The sequence below is a fragment of the Neovison vison genome, chromosome 10, assembly GCF_020171115.1.
Source record: "Neovison vison isolate M4711 chromosome 10, ASM_NN_V1, whole genome shotgun sequence".
NCBI lineage: Eukaryota > Metazoa > Chordata > Mammalia > Carnivora > Mustelidae > Neogale > Neogale vison.
In genome coordinates, this window is record NC_058100.1 from 40,601,847 (window position 1) to 40,622,143 (window position 20,297).

At 36.4% G+C, this 20,297-nt stretch overlaps 1 protein-coding gene and 1 pseudogene across 1 annotated transcript in view; one reads left to right on the forward strand and one right to left on the reverse strand.

Annotated features, from left to right (window-relative positions):
- The window catches only part of CATSPERE (catsper channel auxiliary subunit epsilon), a 126,504-nt gene that overhangs the window by 50,691 nt on the left and 55,516 nt on the right, over positions 1–20,297 (forward strand). The window contains exons 8-9 of the mRNA XM_044267060.1: positions 10,690–10,796; positions 15,352–15,855. Coding sequence (XP_044122995.1) covers positions 10,690–10,796; positions 15,352–15,855 — 611 coding nt within the window. The remainder of the gene's footprint in view (positions 1–10,689; positions 10,797–15,351; positions 15,856–20,297) is intronic.
- Positions 1,629–10,047, reverse strand: LOC122918760 (annotated as a pseudogene).

Genomic DNA, 20,297 nt, shown 5'->3' on the forward strand with positions numbered 1-20,297 from the left:
ATAAAAGTGGTAAGATTGGGCATCCTGACCTTATACTGGATCTTGGAGGAAAAGCTTTCAGTTTTTCCCCATTAGTTTTCATGCTAGCTGTGGAGACTCTATATACACAATCCTTTATTGTGTTGAGGTAATTTCCTACTGTACCTATTTTGTTGAGACTTTTTATAATGAATGAATGTTGATTTTTTAAAATGTTTCTTATGTATCTATTAACATGATCATGTGTTTTTAATCTTTCATCCTATTAATGTGGTTTATCACATTGATTTATTCGCCTATGTTGCACCTTTCTGCATGAATCTTGGATGAATCCCATGTGGTCATGGTGTGTAATCTTTTTAATGTTCTGTCAAATTTGGTTTGCTAGTGTTTTTTTTTTTTAAGATTTTATTTATTTATTTGACAGAGAGAGAGATCACAAGTAGGCAGAGAGTCAGGCAGAGAGAGAGGGGGAAGCAGGCTCCCTGCTGAGCACAGAGCCTGATGCGGGGCTCGATCCCAGGACCCTGAGCTGAAGGCAGCAGCTTAATGCACTGAGCCACCCAGGCACCCCAGTTTGCTAGTGTTTTATTAAGGAGTTTTGCATCTATGTTTATCAGAGATATTGGCCCGTAGTTTTCTTTTCTTCTGGTGTCTTTGTCTGGTTTTGGTACCAGTCAGGCTGGTCTCATAAAACTAGTTTGGAAGTGTTCCCTCTTTTAGATTTTGGAAGAATTGAAGAAGGATTCGTATTAATTTTTCTTTGAATGTTTGATAGAATTCACCCATGAATCCTTCTATCTGTTTCTGGGTTTTCTTTCTTGGGAGATATTTGATTATTGCTTCAATCTCTTTATTTGTTATTGGCCTGTGCAGGCTTTCTCTTCTTGATTCAGTGTTACTAGTTGTATGTTTCTAGGAATTTATCTATCCTTTCTGGTTTATCTAATTTGTTAGCACATAGTTGTTTATAATAGTCTTTTATGATTCTTTTTATTTTTGAAGCACCTATTGTAATGTCTCCTCTTTCATTTCTGGTTTTATTTATTTATTTTTTAAAAAGATTTTATTTATTTATCTGACAGAGAGAGTGATCACAAGTAAGCAGAGAGACAGGCAGAGAGACGGGGGTGTGTGGGGGGAAACAGGCTCCCTGCTGAGCAGAGAGCCTGATGGGGGACTCGATCCCAGGACCCTGAGATCATGACCTGAGCTGAGGCAGAGGCTTAACCCACTGAGCCATTCAGGTGCCCCTCTGATTTTATTTATTTGAGTCTTTTTTTTTTCTTAGTCTAGTTTAGGATTTGTCCATCTTGTTTATATTTCAAAAGACTAATTCTTAGTTTCATTGATTTTTTTTCCTATTGCTTTTGTGTTCTCTGCTTATCTCTGCTCTGATCTTTATTATTTCTTTCCTTCTTCTCACTTTGTGCTTAGTTTGTTCTTTTTCTAGTTCATTGAGGTATAAAGTTAGGTTGTGTATTTGAGATTGTTTCTCTTTTTTAATATAGGCATTTATTGCTTCCCTCATAAGTACTGCTTTTGAAATATACCATAAGTTGTGTTTTTGTTTTTGTTTTTCTTGAGAGCTTTGTAAACTTCCCTTTTGTTTTCTTCCTTGATCCAGTGGTTGTTCAAGAGTATGTTGTTCAGTTTCCCTGTAGGTGTAGGCCCTGAAGACATGAGCCTCCACATGTTTGTACTGGTTTGAAAATAAAAAGAGCACCATCCAGAATGTAGTAGTCACTATACATGCTACCTAGACACAGATATGGAAGTCTGGTGAAAGTTTCCATAACAAAACCAGCTTTTCTGAAAACTTAAGGCAGACTACTCACTTGTTCTTCCCAACTCTGTCCCTGGATTTCTAAAATTTTTGATGGTTTCTCCACTTGCCACCTGTTTTCCACATAATGATGGAAGGGTAAAAGCAGGGCAAGGATGGCCCTGCCTCTAGATGGCTCCAAGACACTTCTGATATCTTTTAATAAGTCACAGGCTGATCATATCAGTCCAGCAAATTCAAGCAACTGATGCCACCATACTGGAAGCATTCATTCTGCCATTCATTTATTCCAAGTACTCTGTAGTTCTTCTTCTGAAGCTGCCATATCATACTTTCAGATAGCTCAGTGGCATACATTTCTTCAAAATGAGGGCTCATGATTTTTGTGACTTCTCCATATCCAGCACTGAAATCAAGAAGTCTCTGGATTTTCCAGTCTGCATTAGTGTTTAGCACTCTCTTAAACTCATCTGGTGTTATGTAGGGCAAGTATAGCATGGAGCACTGGGTGTGGTGCATAAACAATGAATTCTGTTATGCTGAAAAGAAATAAATAAAAATTTAAAATTTAAAATTAAAAAAAACCCTCATCTGGTGAAAACACAAACATTGAGCCTCTTCCCAGAAACCCACTGATAGATGTTCTAGACATAAACAGGTTAAAAACAGATGGCACAAAAGAGTAATATAATTGAATAAACAACCAGCCCGATTTCTCAACTCTGTTGTTTAAAATCTGGGTTCCTTGATCAAGGTAACTCTGAAAAAAGACAGCCTGGAATGATTAGCATAACTCCTCTCCATTGTACACATCCTACTGGTAGTTCCCCTTCCAGCCACCTGCTGCCACATGGTACCCTTGTCACATTCACTTACAGGGAGTGGGTGGCTGTTTCCACAGAGTCCACATCCTCTGCACTAGCCATATGGTTGCAAGGCTCAGGCACATCCCACCCAGGAGCAGTTTCATTCGGGACCACGGCTGCTCTTTTGATCACTGCTAGCCCCTGGGTGAGGAGGAGAAGGTGCTGCCTGGCGGCGTTAGAGCCATTGTTCCCAACTTGCCTCTCCTGCCCCTCTCCATCACTTCACTTTCAGCCTATGTGTGTCTTTAAGTCTAAAGTGAATCCCTTGTGGACCACATATTCCTGGATCTTGGCTGATGGTTGTTTTTATCCATTCAGACACTCTATACCTTTTGATTGGGGAATTTAATCCATTTACGTTTAAGAAATTGTTGATAGGTGAGGACTTAATATTACCATTTGTTAATTGTTTTCTGTCTAATTTACAGCTGCTTTATTCCTCTCTTTCCCTATTGATGTCTTCCTTTGCTATTTGATGGGGGTGTTGTAGTGCTTTGCCATGATTCTTTTTATCTCTTGTATCTCTACTATAGGTTTTTCTTTGTGATTACCTTGAGGCTTGCATAAATTTTCTTGTAGTTAAAGAGTCTATTTTAAATTGATAGAACTTCAATTACATATGTAAACTACATTTTTACTATGCCCCATTTGTGTTCTTATTGTCAGGGACTCCTTTACTTCTTTTTGCATTGTATATCCATTAACAATTTTTCTTTTTTATCTTTTAGATTAGCTTTAAAAATAATTTATGCATCACCATTACAATTTCACCGTGTTCTGCATTCATCTAAATAGTTTTCTATACCAGTGAGATTTATGCTTTCATATGCTGGGATCCACATTGGTGAAGACTGCAGGGGTCCTCAGTAGAGAAGGCTGTGGAGGTTCATGGTGGTGGTGAGGACTGCTGGGGCCTCCCTGCTCTCCTTCTCCCTCATGGGAAGTTGTAGCCAGCAGAATTCCTCTTGGCATTGAGCTGTGCTGGACTGATGGTTAGAGTAATGGAGATTAAGTGCCTCCTGTACTTTTCTGTGGAGCATCTTCAGTTTTTGTGCTTCACTGGGTTGCTGAAGTTTTAACACTCTGGAGCTCTCCCAAAGCTATTTTTGCCCATGGAGAGCTGTTAAATTGTTATTGTGAGAGAACCTCCTCCTCTGCCATCTTATTGATGTCACTCCTCTTTTGTTAATTTTGCTTTTTAATTTTTTCCAGTTTTACTGAGATAAAATTGACATACTATGTTAGTTTAAGGCTTGACTATGTTAGTTTAAGGCTTGAAGTCATTTCCATAATACGTTGAGTTAACATCCTTTATCTCATATAGATACAAAAAAAAGGGGGGGGGAAGCAGAGGAAGGAAGAAAGGAAGGGAGGGAGAGTGGGTGGGTTTCTTCCTGTGATGAGAATTCTTAAGAATTGATCTCTTAACAACTTTCCTATATCCCATACAACAGCATTAATGGTAGTCACCATGCTGTATATCACATCCCCAGTACTTATTTATCTTATAAATAAAGTTTGTGTTGTGTCTTTCCCCACCTTCCTTCAATTCTCCTTCCCCAACTGCCTGCCTCTGGTAATCATAAATCTGATCTCTTTTTCCATATTTTTTTAAAAGTTCCCCATATAAGTGAGATCATCCAGTATTTGTCTTTCTCTGACTTATTTCACTTAACATAATTGCCCTCATGTTGTCACAAATGTCAGGATTTCCTTGGGGTTTATTTTATGGCTGAATAATGTTCCACTCTGTATATATAGTATATCACAGCTCCTTTACCTGTTGTTCTGTCACTGGACACAGGTTGTTTCCATGTGTTGGCTATTATAAATAATGCTGCTATGAATACGGAGGTGCAGATATCTTTTGGGTTAGTGTTTTCATTTCCTTTGAATATATTCTCAAAGGTGAAATTGCTAAATCATATGGTCATCCTATTTTTGTTTGTTTTTATAACCCTCCATTCTGTTTTCCATAGTAGCTATGCCATTTCCACAATGTACATGGGTTCCCTTTCTTCCGTATCTAGGTCAGCATTTATTATCTCTTGTCTTTGATTAAGGCTATCCTAATCGCCAAACCCATCTCATTGTGGGTTTGATGTGCATTTTCCTAATAACTGGTCATGTTGAGCATCTTTTCATGTACCCATTGGCCATTTTTATGTCTTCTTCGGAAAAATCCCACTTGACCATCATGTATGATCTATATAATGTGCTATTGAATTTGGTTGGCTAGTATGTAGTTGAGAATTTTTGCACCTATATTCATCAGAAATACTGGACCATAATTTGTCTTCTAGTAGTGTCCTCTTCTGGCTTTGGTATCAGGGTAATGCTGGCTTTGTAAAATGAGTTTGGGAGCATTTTGTTCTCTTTGAATTTTCAGAACAGTTTGAGAAGGATAGGCATTAATTCTTCATTAAATTCTTGGCAAAATTTATAGATAAAACCTTTATTTTTTTAAAAGATTTTATTTATTTATTTGACAGAGAGAAATCACAAGTAGATGGAGAGGCAGGCAGAGAGAGAGAGAGGGAAGCAGGCTCCCTGCTGAGCAGAGAGCCCGATGCGGGACTTGATCCCAGGACCCTGAGATCATGACTTGAGCCGATGGCAGCGGCTTAACCCACTGAGCCACCCAGGCGCCCCAAAACCTTTATTTTTAATAATAGTCATCCTAATGGATGTGAAGTTGTATCTCACCATGCTTTTGATATTCATTTCCCTAATGATTAGTGACATCGAATATCTTTTCATGTGCTTATTGGCTATTGTATAATCTTCTCTAGATATATGCTATTCAGGTCCTTTGCCTATTTTTTAATTGGCTTTTTTTGTTGTTGAGTTTTAGAAGTTCCCTATATATTCTACATATTAATCCATTGTATTATATGTGATTTGCAAATATTTTCTTCCATTCTGTGAGTTGTCATTTTATTCTTTAGATAGTGTCTTTTGGTACACAAAACCTTTAAATTTTGATGAGGTCTCATTTGTCTATTTTTCCTTTAGTTGCCTATGCTTTTGGAGTCATACCCCCAAAAAATCAATGCCAGAGCACCTGGGTGTATCAGTCGGTTAAGAGTCTGCCTTGGGTGGCTCAGTGGGTTAAAGCTTCCGCCTTCGGCTCAGGTCATGATCCCAGAATCCTGGGATCGAGCCCCACATCGGGCTCTCTGCTCAGCAGGGAACCTGCTTTCCTCTCTCTCTCTGCCTGCCTCTCTGCCTACTTGTGATCTCTGTCTTTTGAATAAATAAATAAAATCTTAAAAAAAGAAAAAAAGAGTCTACCTTTGCCTCAGGGCATGATTACAGGGTCCTGGGATCGAGTCCTGCAACAGGCTCCTTGTGCAGTGTGAAGCCTGCTTCCCCCTCTGCCTGCGACTTTCCCTGCTTATGCTCTCTTTCTCTCTGTCAAATAAATAAATAAATAAATCTTTTTTTTTTTTTAAACTGATGCCAGATCCAGTGTCATGATTCCAGAGATTTTATAGTTTTACCTTTTATGTTTAAAGAATGCACTGTTGATACACCCAATAACTTGGATGGATGCTGAATTGAAAAGTCAATTTTAAGTGTTGCATTCCGTATGATTCCATTTATAGAAGATTTTAGAGGTGACAAAACTATACTAATTGAAAACAGATAAGTGGTTACCAGAAGTTCGAGTTAGGGGCGCCTGAGTGGCTCAGTGGGTTAAGACGCTGCCTTCGGCTCAGGTCAGGATCTCAGGGTCCTGGGATCGAGTCCCGCATCGGGTTCTCTGCTCAGCAAGGAGCCTGCTTCCTCCTCTCTCTCTCTCTGCCTGCCTCTCTGCCTACTCGTGATCTCTCTCTGTCAAATAAATAAATGGAATCTTAAAAAAAAAAAAAAAGAAGTTCGAGTTAGCAGGCAGTTGTGACTCTTAAGCGTTAACAGGGGGGAGTTTCTTATTTGTGTCAGAACGGTTCCATAATTTGTATTCTATAACAGTTCTATATTGTGATGATGGTTACATAAATCTAGACATATGATAAAATTTCACAGAACTATACCAAAAAAGGAAGCACTTTGTAGAAAGAATGATGAAATCTTAGTAAGATTCATGCATGAGTTAACAGTGTTTTACCATCAATTTCCTGGGTTTTGACATGCACTAAGATTATATAAGCTATTGTCATTGGGGAAAGCTGACTCAGTTCTTGTGAGTCAAACTATTTTTAAAAAAGTAGTTATCATTCTATTTTAAAACATCTTTTAACATTTTCCCATTGTACTAAGAATAAAATCCAAACTATCTTCCAGGACCCATGATACTTAGCATGATGTGGTTCCTGCCTGTCTTTCATCTAACCTTTTCCTGTACTATTTCTCTCTTACTAATTCTAGCCATTATCTTCCTTTCAAGTCCTCAATCATAATAATTCCTCTCCTCCCTCAGACTCTTTGTAACTGTTGTTCATTCTGTCTGGAATATTCTTCTTATAGCTGAATTGTGTGAACTATACTCTCTTCTGGGTGGTGAGATTTTTTTTTCTTCTTTAATCCAGGTTTAGGAGGCATAACTTCGAGGCAGTAGTGCAGTTTGGGTCATATTGGTTTGAAGTGTTTATAAAACAAGCAAAATCACCATTAAAAATCTAGTTCGGGGGGCACCTGGGTGGCTCAGTTGGTTAAGCGACTGCCTTCGGCTCAGGTCGTGATCCCGCAGTCCCGGGATTGAGTCCTACATCAGGCTCCCTGCTTCTTCCTCTGACCTCTCTCCTCCCATGCTCTCTCTCTCTCTCCCAAATAAATAATGAAATCTTATTTTAAAAAAATCTAGTTAGGTACATGGATATGAGCTAGATTTAAAATTCAGGATCTGGGTCATACAATTTGAGCAGTTTTATAGGAATTGAATGATACTTGAAGCCATGTGATTAAATGAGATTACCTAGGAAGAGAACGTACTATGAGAATGCTACTGGGAGGAAGAGAATCTGGGATCAAGCCTGGCGATCTCTAACAGAGCAAGGAGCAAATGGTAACATGGAAGCCAAGTAAGAGAGTGTTTCAAAGGGGGCGATTAGTCCAATGTATCAAATGCTGCTAAAAAAAATGAGATAAACATAAAGAATATTAAGTTTCTATAACCATATACTGATGTTATAACTAGAAAAATACTTTTAAAAATAATAATACAGAGTTTGATATCAGCATCATGAAATTTTTTTTTCAGCATAACAGTATTCCTTGTTTTTGCACCACATCCAGTGCTCCATGCAATCCGTGCCCTCTCTAATACCACCTGGTTCCCCCAACCTCCCACCCCCCACACCCCTTCAAAACCCTCAGAATATTTTTCAGAGTCCATAGTCTCTCATGGTTCATCTCCCTCTCCAATTTCCCCCAACTCCCTTCTCCTCTCTAACTCCCCATGTCCTCCATGCTATTTGTTATGCTCCACAAATAAGTGAAACCATATGATAATTGACTCTCTCTGCTTGACTTATTTCACTCAGCATAATCTCTTCCAGTCCCGTCCATGTTGCTACAAAAGTTGGGTATTCGTCCTTTCTGATGGAGGCATCATACTCCATAGTGTATATGGACCACATCTTCCTTTTCTATTCGTCCGTTGAAGGGCATCTTGGTTCTTTCCACAGTTTGATGACCATGGCCATTGCTGCTATAAACATTGGGGTACAGATGGCCCTTCTTTTCGCTACATCTGTATCTTTGGGGTAAATACCCAGTAATGCAATTGCAGGGTCATAGGGAAGCTCTATTTTTAATTAATGAAATTTTTTCTGTCGTAGATTACTAACAATAAACTGGCAGAGTCCTTTCAGAAACATTTCAATAGTATGTATCAAGAGTTTTAAAGTGTTCATATGAAGCTTTTGGCCCGGTAACCATAGTCCCAGAATATAATTAAAAAAAATAGTCCTTACTGTGGAAAAGTCTGTACATCTGATTATATTTATGGCAGTAATATTCATAATAGTGAAAAAATTAAAAATTACCTCAATGTCCAGTAGGGGAGTGTTCAGTCAATGATAATTCACCCAATGAACTACCATAGTGTCATTAAAAATGGTGTTTATATAGACTGCTAGTTCTGTGGATACATAACGGATGCCTACACTTGGTAAATTCTAAGAAATATACTAATAGTGTTTTTTATTTTTATTTATTTTTATAATTTCTATGTGTTAATTTTTGCCATATTTATATATGTATTTTATATAATATAATATATATTATATATTTAAACATGTTTAAAAATATGTTTTATAGATAAAACATTTTTTTCCATAAAACATGTTTTTAAGCTTGTTTGAGTGATTATCTTAAATTTTCTTAAACTATCCTTTTTTCTATTATATTTTTGGCATGTGTCACTTATTATGTTTTATTCCTTATTCTATGCTACATTTATTCCTTTCCTTTGCAGTTCTATGAAAGACAGTTGTATTTAAGATTCTGAATAGTGAAAAAATTTAAAATAAAATTTGGAATAGTGAATAATATTTTTAGAAATAAAATTTAAAATATCCATTATTTATTATATAGGGACAAATCTATGCTTCTCTATCAAAATCAATTAATGTGTATTCTTCAGGGAGGCCTTACCTGACCACAATCACTCTCAAAATTAGGTTAAATCCTATTAGATAATTCCACAGTCCCAATGAATACCCTCTAACTGAGATTCATCATAGCGATCTGAAAGGCTCCTTTGTTGATGGTTGACATTTCTAGGAAATTAACTGGAGCATTATTGGAGGATTAGGGCAGAAGGAAGCCATGGAATTTTATTTTATTTATTTTTTATATAAGAGTTTTATTTATTTATTTTGAGAGAGAGTGTGTGTGTGAGCAGGGGGAGGGACGGAGGCAGGAGAGAGGGAATCTCTAACAAACTGCACACTGAACATGGAGCTGGAAGTGGACTGATCTCAGGACCACGAGACCAGGACCTGAGCCGAAACCAGGAGTCAGGGGCTTCACCAGCTGAGCCCACCAGTGCCCCAGAAGCTGTGGAATTTTGGACTGACCCTCATTATCTGATTTTTTTTAAAGATTTTATTTATTTATTTGATAGAGAGAGATCACAAGTAGATGGAGAGGCAGGCAGAGAGAGAGAGAGAGGGAAGCAGTCTCCCCGCTGAGCAGAGAGCCCGATGCGGGACTTGATCCCAGGACCCTGAGATCATGACCTGAGCCGAAGGCAGCGGCTTAACCCACTGAGCCCCCCAGGTGCCCCCATTATCTGATTTTTTATTCTAGGAATTCCCTATAATGATACCATTGCCTCCATCCCAAAAATACCTATTGGGAAAAATTCCCGTCAATTCAACTACTCCTTAAATCTCATTAGAAAAAGAGGAGGCTTGTTAGATCTATTGTTAGACAAAGAGAATTTCTGTTAAAGCCTCCAGATGTCATTTGAAACCTACCTTGAAAGATTACATTGGGGGTGACTGGGTGGCTGTCGATTAAGTGTCTTACTTCAGTTCAGGTGGTGATCTCAGAGTCCTGGGATGGAGCCCCATGTGGACCCCAATGTGATTCCCTGCCTGGGATCTGAGTAGGGTCCAAATAGGGCTGTATACTCAGTAGGGAGTCTGCTTCTCCCTCTCCCTCTGCCCCTGCCCCACTTGTGTTTTTTTTCTCTCTCAAATAAATAAAATCTTTTTTTTAAAGAATAGGTTGTTTTGAAGTCAGATTCATATAGAAACAATTCTAACAGATTAGTTTTAGAAACTCCATTGCACAGTTCATTGAAATTAAAACATGAGGGCATTTATTTAAAGGTCCCCATAATCTCAATTCATTTGGAAATCTGATTATGTATAGTTTTTTCAACATGTTGGAAATGGTATTACAACCTCTTTGTGTTTCATAAAGTTCAATGGGGAGGAAACTATATGGTAAAAAACAAACAAAAAAACCCTGACTCTTGAAAGTCTGGTAAATGTATAAAATAAATAATGTCTTAGCTAACATGTCAAAGTCAATATATCATGACTTAATTTCAGAATAATTTTATTTATGAAAAGTGATAAGAGGATTTTTTTTTTTTTACAGAATTCTATAGTACTTACCAAGCAGTTGGCCACTTTGGGACAGAAGCCTGGCATATACACAACTCTGAAGAGAAAAACTTATTTGCCACAAGACAAAATGGAGAATGGGTATTTAATTTTAAAATTTCATACATAAATTTTATTTTTTCAGTTTAGTAAAATAACTATCAGATTTAAAGTAAAAGAAATTTACTCTAAAACCTTAGTGGAATTTCATGTAATATATGTAATTTCCAAGTAGCTTCTTTCATGATGCACCCCCAAAATTGAAATAATCAGAACTAGTTACCAACATAGAAACTGCCAGTCACACTTCTGGATTATCATTTTACAACCGATATGAACAGCTAAACTTCAGTCCGAGGGCCTCATTCAGGATGTCACCAAATTCTGGCACTATCTCCAGATGCCTCTTGCCGGTTCCAAAAAAGTGAACCCCAGTGGTGTAACTGATGCCCCAAGCCCCGGCACCATCAGCACGCATTTAACACAACAGATCCCACCGGAAAGTAAAATCTGTTAATTCAGTAAGTGATTATGGTGTTTAGACCGCCTTTCTTAATCTATTACAGCTAGACACAGGGCAAGGGGCTTATATCTACAAACACAATTTCTGCCCTCAGTGATCTTACCTTAGTTGGGACTTAAGTAAACAAACAGAGGTGAACCCAGGTGAAATGGAAGGAGAGGGTGCACTAATCGAGGCTTGGATGAAAGGGAATCAAGCTGGACTTCCCTAAAGAGGTGACATCTACATTATTGAAAAGAAATAAAAGTTAGCCAATTGGGGGAGCACTCCAAACAGAGAGGCAGCGTAGACAAGAGCCTTCAAACAGAGACTGGAGGAAGCAGACACATTTCGGGAGATGCAAAGTGAAGGGTGATGTTCAGAGAGAGAAGATGTTTTAAACAATCATAATAATCTGGGGCCAAAATTCTTGCTGACTCTGTGAAACTTTGGGAGGTAGGGAGGTAGGAGAAACCGTCATTATAAAAACCACCTAAAGGCTTGTCTGATTTAGTGGGCTGGTAGGAAGGTTACAGGCACCATTTGTTTCTTCTCTATTATTGACTATACAGAGCTTCGTATGATTCACCCTTTTAAAGTGTACAATTCATGGCTTTTAGTATATTGGCACAGTTGTGGAACTATCACCCTTGTTTAATTCTACAACATCTTTATCAACTCAGAGAGAAACCCTATTCTCTCTTCCTCCTAGCCTTCGGTACCACTAATCTATTTTGTGTCTCGATGGATTTGCCAATTCTGGATATTTCATATTAAGAGGATCATACAATGTATGGTCTTTTGCAACTGGTTTCTTTCACTTAGCATGTTTTCAGGGTTCATCCATGTTATGGAATGTATCAGTATTCCATTCCTAAAAAGGAATAAAAATTGCCAAATAATATTCCATTACATGGATATGCCAACGTCTAAAAAATTTCGTTTTGGTTTTGTCCACTTTCAGGCTATTATGAATAGTGCTGCTGTAAACATTTATTTACAAGTTTTTGGGCAGACATAATGTTTTTATTTCTCCTGTGTGTATACCTAGGATTGAAATTTTGAGTCATATGGTATCTAATTTCATTTCTTTGTTGTCAGAGAAAATATCTGTGCTGTTTCAATTATCTTCTATGCATTGAAGTTTGTTTTATGGCCCAACATACAGTCTGTCTTGGGGGATTTTCCCTGCCCACTTGTGAAGAATGTTTAGTCTGCTGTTGTTGGGTGGGGTGTCCTGTAGATGTCTGTTAGGTCTAGTTGGTAGAGAGTGTTGTTTACGTGTTCTGTCTCTTTGTCGATCTTTTGCTAGTTGTTCTATCCCATTATGGAAAGTGGTATATCAAAGTCTCCAACTATTATTATTGAATTGTCTATTTCCCCCTTCATTATGTCCATTTTTACTTCATGTATATACCATTTGGCTGTGGTATATATCTCTTTTTACACATTGATGAGTTCAAAAGGTCTGCGACTTTACCTCTAATGTCTTTATCTGGTTTGGGTATTAGGGCATCTTTCTCTATTGTTCTTCTGTTTTCAATTTACTCATTTCTGCTGCCATTTTTTCCTTCCATTTCCTTTAGGTTTGTATTGCTTTTGCTCTCTAGTTTTCTTTTCTTTTTTTTTTTAATTAATTAATTAATTAATTTTTAAATTTATTTTCAGCATAACAGTATTCATTATTTTTGCACCACACCCAGTGCTCCATGCAATCTGTGCCCTCTATAGTAAGAGAGAGGAAGAACACAAACAGTTCTGGAAAGCAAACAGGAAGAACACACCTGAAATACAATATGGCAAGTGAAATTAAATAGGAAAAAATATGGAAATTCCCTGAAAATCATTTGGAATAGCTTGAATTTTTTTCCTGGATATAATTAAAGGGCCATGTTTCTAAGCAGAACATGACTAAATGAAATTCAGTTTAAAGGAGATAAATTAAAACATGACAGATTAAATGCATTATTTAATTTCTATTCTCTCCCTTTATCTCACTAAGATAGTTGCAATCCTACAAGGAGAAACAATGGGAAGGGAAGCAAGAACAGAAAGTAGAAAGCAGAGAGAGAAGTGGTGTCTGACATAGCAGAGCATGAAATTGTGTTAATTAAGAGCTTGCAGAGGGAATTCTAAAGGGATGGGAACCCTCCAGTGTGCCTTCAGTCCTTTCCTCCAGCTCTGCTCCCTGAATATGGAAACCTAGCATATAGCCTCCTAGCAAGATAGAAGAGGATTCTTCTTTGAATTAACATGATCAGACCTACTTAAAATAACTTAAATTTGGAGTCAGAAGGGGAGAAGCACAATGGAGCACTAAAGGAGTGAGAAGTATTCCTAAGAACTGACCCAGAACTTGTTACAACTTCTCTCCTATATATTAAAAGAGAACCAAAGACTATGAGAGAATTGCAGAAAGCTTCTAACATGAACATGGGACACCTAAATCAATAAAGAGAACAATGGAACTCAGAGGAAACAAAAGATAGCATGAAGTAAGAGAAATGATCCAAAAAAGCATAAATAACATCTTCATAGAAATAGGAGAAGATATTGTATACATTAAAGAAAACTAACATGTTATAAAATGGGAAAGAAGTAAGAAAAGATTTTGAAAAGTGTATAATCACAATGAAAAAATCAAACACTTGAAATCAAAATGATAGACATGGAAAATTGAAATGCTCAGTATGTTCTGACCAGGCCTTGAGTGTTGGCTTCTCTCTAGGCCTTGTAGATAAACAGTTTCATCCAAACAGAAGAGTCACCAATACCTCATTATAATGTGACTACACATATGGACAATGTAAAAGATGGTACTGATGATCGCAGAAACTGTACTTGAAACCAATGTTTTAGAGTCAATAGTGTGGCTTGCAAAAAGCAGTAATTGCATCGCATTTCATGGTGGCAGGGTTTAGGGCACAGAGGTTTGGTAATAACCCTACAGCTGCCTAACACGGGTCCCTCAATCTGCCAGGACTGCATCCTGAGTGGGCAGAATGCCATCACCCAAGTATGTACACAGTGAGCAAAGAGGAAATTCAAGACATTTACTGAACATCTATAGCCTCATGTCTCCTGGATGGCCCTGATAAGAAACTCTCCTTGGAATTTTTTATAACTTCTGAGATACATAGGAGAATTCTTATTTTCACAAATTCCTCTGTATATCCACTCAATAGATAGACCCAGCTCTGTCAAATTTTAGAATACCAAGAGAAAAAAAGGAAGATCCTAAAAACTTATAGAAAGGCAACCCATTAAATAATAACAAGAATCAATGTATCATCTGACTTTTCATTAGGAAACTTTAATACAAAAAGACTGGAGAAAATGCCCTCAGATTTCTGAAGTCTCTGCCTAGCCAATTTATCCAGCAGGTGTATAAAATATTTTCAGATATTCAGAGTCTCAAAATTTTATGTTCATATATACTTTCACAGAGAGGTACTGAAGAATATGCTTTAACAAAACAAAGAACAAAGCGCAGGATCCAGTAAATGGTGGCTTCAGCCCAAAGAGTAATAAAATAAAGCAAGTGCTAGATTATCTCCACATTTACCACATGGAAAATATTGTGGAACTCCACATTACCTATTGGAACACTTAGGAAACAATAAATTTTCAAAAGGAAATAATTACTACCTCTGGGAGAATTATTACCTCATGAATATATATGTATATATGAAATGTAATTATAGTAAAATAACTGACATAGTAGTAAACAATATTTACATAGTAAAACAATGTAATGTACTACAGATTAATCTAAACACTGTGATACTGGGAGAAGTCATGTAAATACTTACATTTTATGAGAAATATATCTTCATCTGGCATGTAAGAAGCCAATCTATAATGTGTAAAATCATATACTGAGAGAAGCATAAGAATATTTGAGAATTTGAAGACACATTGCAGATGAAAGAGCTGTAAGAGTCAAGACTGTTTTCCTTTGGGAACAAGAGTGATAAATGAGGAGAAATGGGCAAAGATAGCATTTTAGAGCTATTTGATTTGTTTAACCCAGATATATGTTTATAAAAGTAAAAAAAAAATTTTTTTAATGATAAATGGAAACAATGTACAAGTTGGATGAGAGAAGAGAGAGAGGTCATTTTATTTTTCTATTTTCTATTTTTTTCTTCTTAGGACCTGGCGTATTGTGGTACCAATGACATTAGATGATATGCTAAAGGAGATTAAAGGAAATCAAGTGGCTTTTCAAGATTGCTTTACTGCAGATTTTCTTTTTGTGCTGGCCTTTCCTTTGATGACAGTATCTGAGATTCCTGGATTTTTACCAATCTCCTCACCACGTGGTAGTCAGTTAATGGCAGCCTGGACTGCTTGTGTTCCTTCATTTGTTGTTGTGGTTGCTGATATGGAGACCTTTCAAACAAATGACTCATTCCACAGCTGGACCACAGTCAGAGTGCCTCCAAACATTTTGACTGATGATGAAAGGCACAATGTATCTGATGTGAGCCTATCACGGGATGGAATATTTTTTCTAATAAATGGCGTTCTTTACATAAAAAGTTTTACTGAGTTCAAAAGGCTGGGAGTAAGTGAAAATCTTCCCAATAGTGGAATTATTGGTATTACAACAAGAAAATGGTGTTGGATCAACTATTTATTAAAGGTTAGTAAAAGATTATATATATGTATATTACACTTACACATTTAGATTTATTTACTATATTATTTAATTCAGTGAAATATGAGACTACACTGTACAGCTTTCTTGGAGAGTTATTTTATTTATGGTTGAAAATAAGTCCATCTTCCTAACCTAACTTTTTAGAGGCCTCTTTATAGAGATACACTTCCAACAAAAGAAATAAAATAAATCTTATATATTATTATGCAGTCATTTAGCCATATTATGAGAGTTTTGTTTAACCTTGACATGGGCAAAAGATCCAAAAAATTATTTTCCCCAAAAAGTCTATGTAGTCTCAAAAAATGAATTAACTCCTCTTTTTGACAATATAGGGAATAAGATATCCTAAAGTTTATTCCACTACAAAACACTTAAAATGTTGTGTAAAAAATTTAAACGTTTTTAAAAGCAAATAGCTATACCTGTATGGAAATAGGAGAAATCCTGAGAGGAATGGGGTAGTCCGAGATCACTAATGGAGAGGCATAAGCCAATTCCCAAATCTCAGCTGCTGTAATCTCATGTGCTGATCTTAAATATTTAGACTTCTGTTACCTAGACACAAGGCCTTGGGCCTGAGCAAGGTAGGGCATCTGATAATCATTTTTTCATAAAACAAGAACCTTCAAAAACTTTCCCAACATAATTAAATCTATCCCAGCGTTAACTCTTAGAAAGAGAGAAAAGTCTGTCTTTAGAATTTGTGATGAGGAATCAACCCACATGGACTCTAGGGCCCAGATTCCCAGGACCTGTGTAGTTTAAAAAACATTAAGGCTATCACCAAGCAGAATTGTACATCATAATTTCTGGAGAAATAAACCCTCAAGTCAGGCTTTGAAAATTTCCCACAGATAACCTTCTGACAAAATTGAGCTCACAGTAAAAAATGACAAAACACACAATGAAACATTAGATGCTGTGAGAGCCAGCAGAAACAATAAAGAGAAGAATCATTCCTACAAAGCCATCAGGTATTGGAGTTGGCAAAATACAAAATATCTTTAATAGATTTAAATAAATGGAAAACATAGGGAAAAAGGAATCTACCAAATGGCCAGGCAGTTATTAAAACCAAAAGCAAGAAAGCCATTACTATAAAATTTAGGGTAGTGGTTATCCTGGGAAGGAAAAACGTAGTGACTGGGAGAGAGCATGGGTGACATTTGGGAGTTCTGATAATATTCCATTTCTAAATCTTCATGGTCATTACACAGACTCTTGCTTTTCACAAATCTTCCAGCAATGTATTTTTCTATTCAGTCCATTTTCAGTATGTGGATTGTATTTCAAAAGTTTTAATATGTTAAAATATTACATTTTATGTAATAAGCTTAGGTAAAATAATGAAATTGAAATTAAGATTCAATGGACAACTTAAATTGAAAATTAGATGAGAAGAAATTAAACAAAAGACTGAGAGAAAAAGAAATAGAAAACAAGAAAAAAAGAACGAGAGAAAAGAGAATGGAAAAGAAAAGATCCAACATACATCTAATCAGCATTCCAAAATGAAAAACTGGAGAGATGGGAAAGAACTGAGAATTTTTCAGACTTCCAAGAAAGAGATCAATCCTCAGTCCAAAAATACTAATAAATTCCAATTGATATGTTAAAAAATAAAAACCCCTTAACACAAAATAATCAAATTGCATGGTCACAAGTTGCATGGCAGTCAAAGACTAGCAAGATATTAAAAGTATCCAGATAAGAAAGACAAATTACAAGCAAGGCAATAAAGTAATTAGGACCAGTGGAAGCCAGAAGATAACAAAATACTCAAATAAATGAAATCAAATTATTGTCAACCTAAAATTACACACATTCGATGAAACAATCGTGAAGAACAAGAATGTTTGAAACTATTTTAAAGAACCAAAACCAGATGTTTTAGAGTATAAATAGAATACCTGCATTGAAAACTTATTAGATATCATCAATAGCAAAATGGAGATGACATGACATAGGAAATAGTCAATAGAACTGAAGTGTTAAAATTTCAATTGGAAATTTTCCAATCTAAACAATAGAAAAAAAATGTCAAAACTGAACCAAGTCTGGGGCACCTGGTGGGTGCAATTGGTCAAGCGTCCAGCTCTTGGTTTCAGTTCAGGTCTGATCTCAGGGTCATGAGATCGGGCCCCATGTCAGGCTCTGTGCTCAGCATGGCATCTGCTTGAGACTCTCTCTCCCTCTCCTGCTCTCTTGCTTTCTAAAAGAAATAAATAAATCTCAAATAAATAAATAAATAAAACCAAGTTTTAAAGACCTGTGGGATGATACCAAAATGTCTAGCATTCATGTCATTGAAGTTCCGAGAAGGAGAGGAGAAAGAGTATCATGTAGAAAAAAATATTAGAATAATTAATGGTTAGAAACATTCCATATTTGGCAAAAGATATAAATTTATAGGGTCATGAAACTCAGCAAACTCCAAACAAGATAATTGCAAAGAAATTCATAAACTATTGAAAACCAGAGGAGGAGGAATAGAAAGCACCCAGAGAAAAATGACATAGCCTGTACAAGGAGAACAATGATTCAAGTGATGGCAGATTTCTCATCAGGAGCCATAAATGACAGAAGGTGATGAAGTAATATTAAATGCTGAAAGAGAAGAAATATTAACCTATAGTTCTATATCTAGAGAAAAATGTCTTTCAGGAGAAAAATAAAGACATTTTTAGATGAAAGAAAACTTAAGAGACTTTGTTACCTGGAGACCTCTTCTAATAAATGCCTAAGTAGCTTATCAATTGGAAAGGAAATGGAAAATTTTTAAAGTCAGGAATTAATAAAGAATAATAAAGAAATGGTACTTGTATGGGTAATATATAAGTTCCTTATCCTATCTTATTTCCTTAAGATAGGTATGACAGCAAATATGTATAAAAGCAAAACTTAAAACATATTTTCCGGTGGGGCTTTTAATGTATCTCGATATATACAGGACAATTACAACATAAATGAGGAAGGAAAAAGGAACCTATGGAGTAGTGAGGTTTTTTTATTCCATTTATAATATTAAAGTATTAATTATAAGTAGGTTGTGAAAAGTAAGGACATAAATTATAAGCTCTAGGGCAGCCACTAAAAAAGTAAATGATGAATATATAAATTAAAATGGAATAGTGGGGCTCCTGGGTGGCTCAGTGGGTTAAAGCCTCTGCCTTTGGCTCAGGTCATAATCCCAGGGTCCTGGGATGGAGCCCCACATCGGGCTGTCTGCTCACCAGGAAGCCTGCTTCTCCCTCTCCCTCTGCCTGCCTCTGCCTACTTGTGATTTCTGTCTGTCAAATAAATAAATAAAATCTTTAAAAAAATAATAATAAAATGGAATACTGGAATACTAAAATATATATATTTTAAAGATTTTATTTATTTATTTATTTATTTGAGAAAGAGAGAGGGCATGAACAGGGGAAGCAGCAGAGAGAGGGAGAGGGAGAAGCAGGCTCCCCACTGAGTAGGGACCACTTTGTGGGCCTCGATCCCAAGACCCTGAAATCATGATGCAAGCCAAAGGCAGATGCTTAACTGACTGAGCCACCCAAGTGCCTCCTAAAAATATATTTTTCAAATAATCCAAAAGAAAGCAGAAAAGGAAAAAAAAGGCAGAAGGCCAAAAAATAAAAAAATAAAAAAAAACACTAGGACAAAAACAGAGGATACAAAGTAAAAAATAAAATGGTAGAGCTATATAGAAACATATCAATAATTTCATTAAATTTAAATGGCCAAGCACTAATTAAAAAGCATCAGTTGCCAAAAAAAAAAAAAAAACAAAAACAAACAAACAAAAAAAAACATCAGTTGCCAAATTGGATTTTTTTTTTCTTTAAGATTTGATGTTCCAGTTAGTTGCAGGCACCGGGATAGCTCAGTCAGTTGGGCATCCAATTCTTGATCTTGGCTTGATCTCAGGGTCCTGAGTTCCAGACCCAGTGGTGTGTGGAGCCTTCTTCATTGGTGAAAAGACTCTATACCATTAGGATGTCTATGCTTGAGAAATTCAGCACACACTGTAACAAAGCCAGTGGGCAGCTGTTATTCATGTCGTCGTTCTCTCCTATGCAGTAGAAATTGAGAAGCTGATTCTAAAAGTCATATGGAAATTCAAGGTAGAAAGAAAAATTACAGATATCTAAAAATAAATGCCACTAAAAGTGTATAAGATCTTGGTTGAGATCAAAATAAAATATCAAAAATATTAATGAAGATCTGAATAAGTAGCTAGCTCTATCATGTTCATGGATTAGAATACAGAATATTAAGAGTGTTTCAGTTCTTCCCATATTTATCTATAGATTTGATGCCAGTCGAATTAAAATTGCAATGTTACTTTGTGGCGCTCAACACACTGATTCTAAAATATGTATATGAGAGAATAAAGAGCTGAGGGTTAGAAGGGGATGGAATAGCCTAGTGTTTC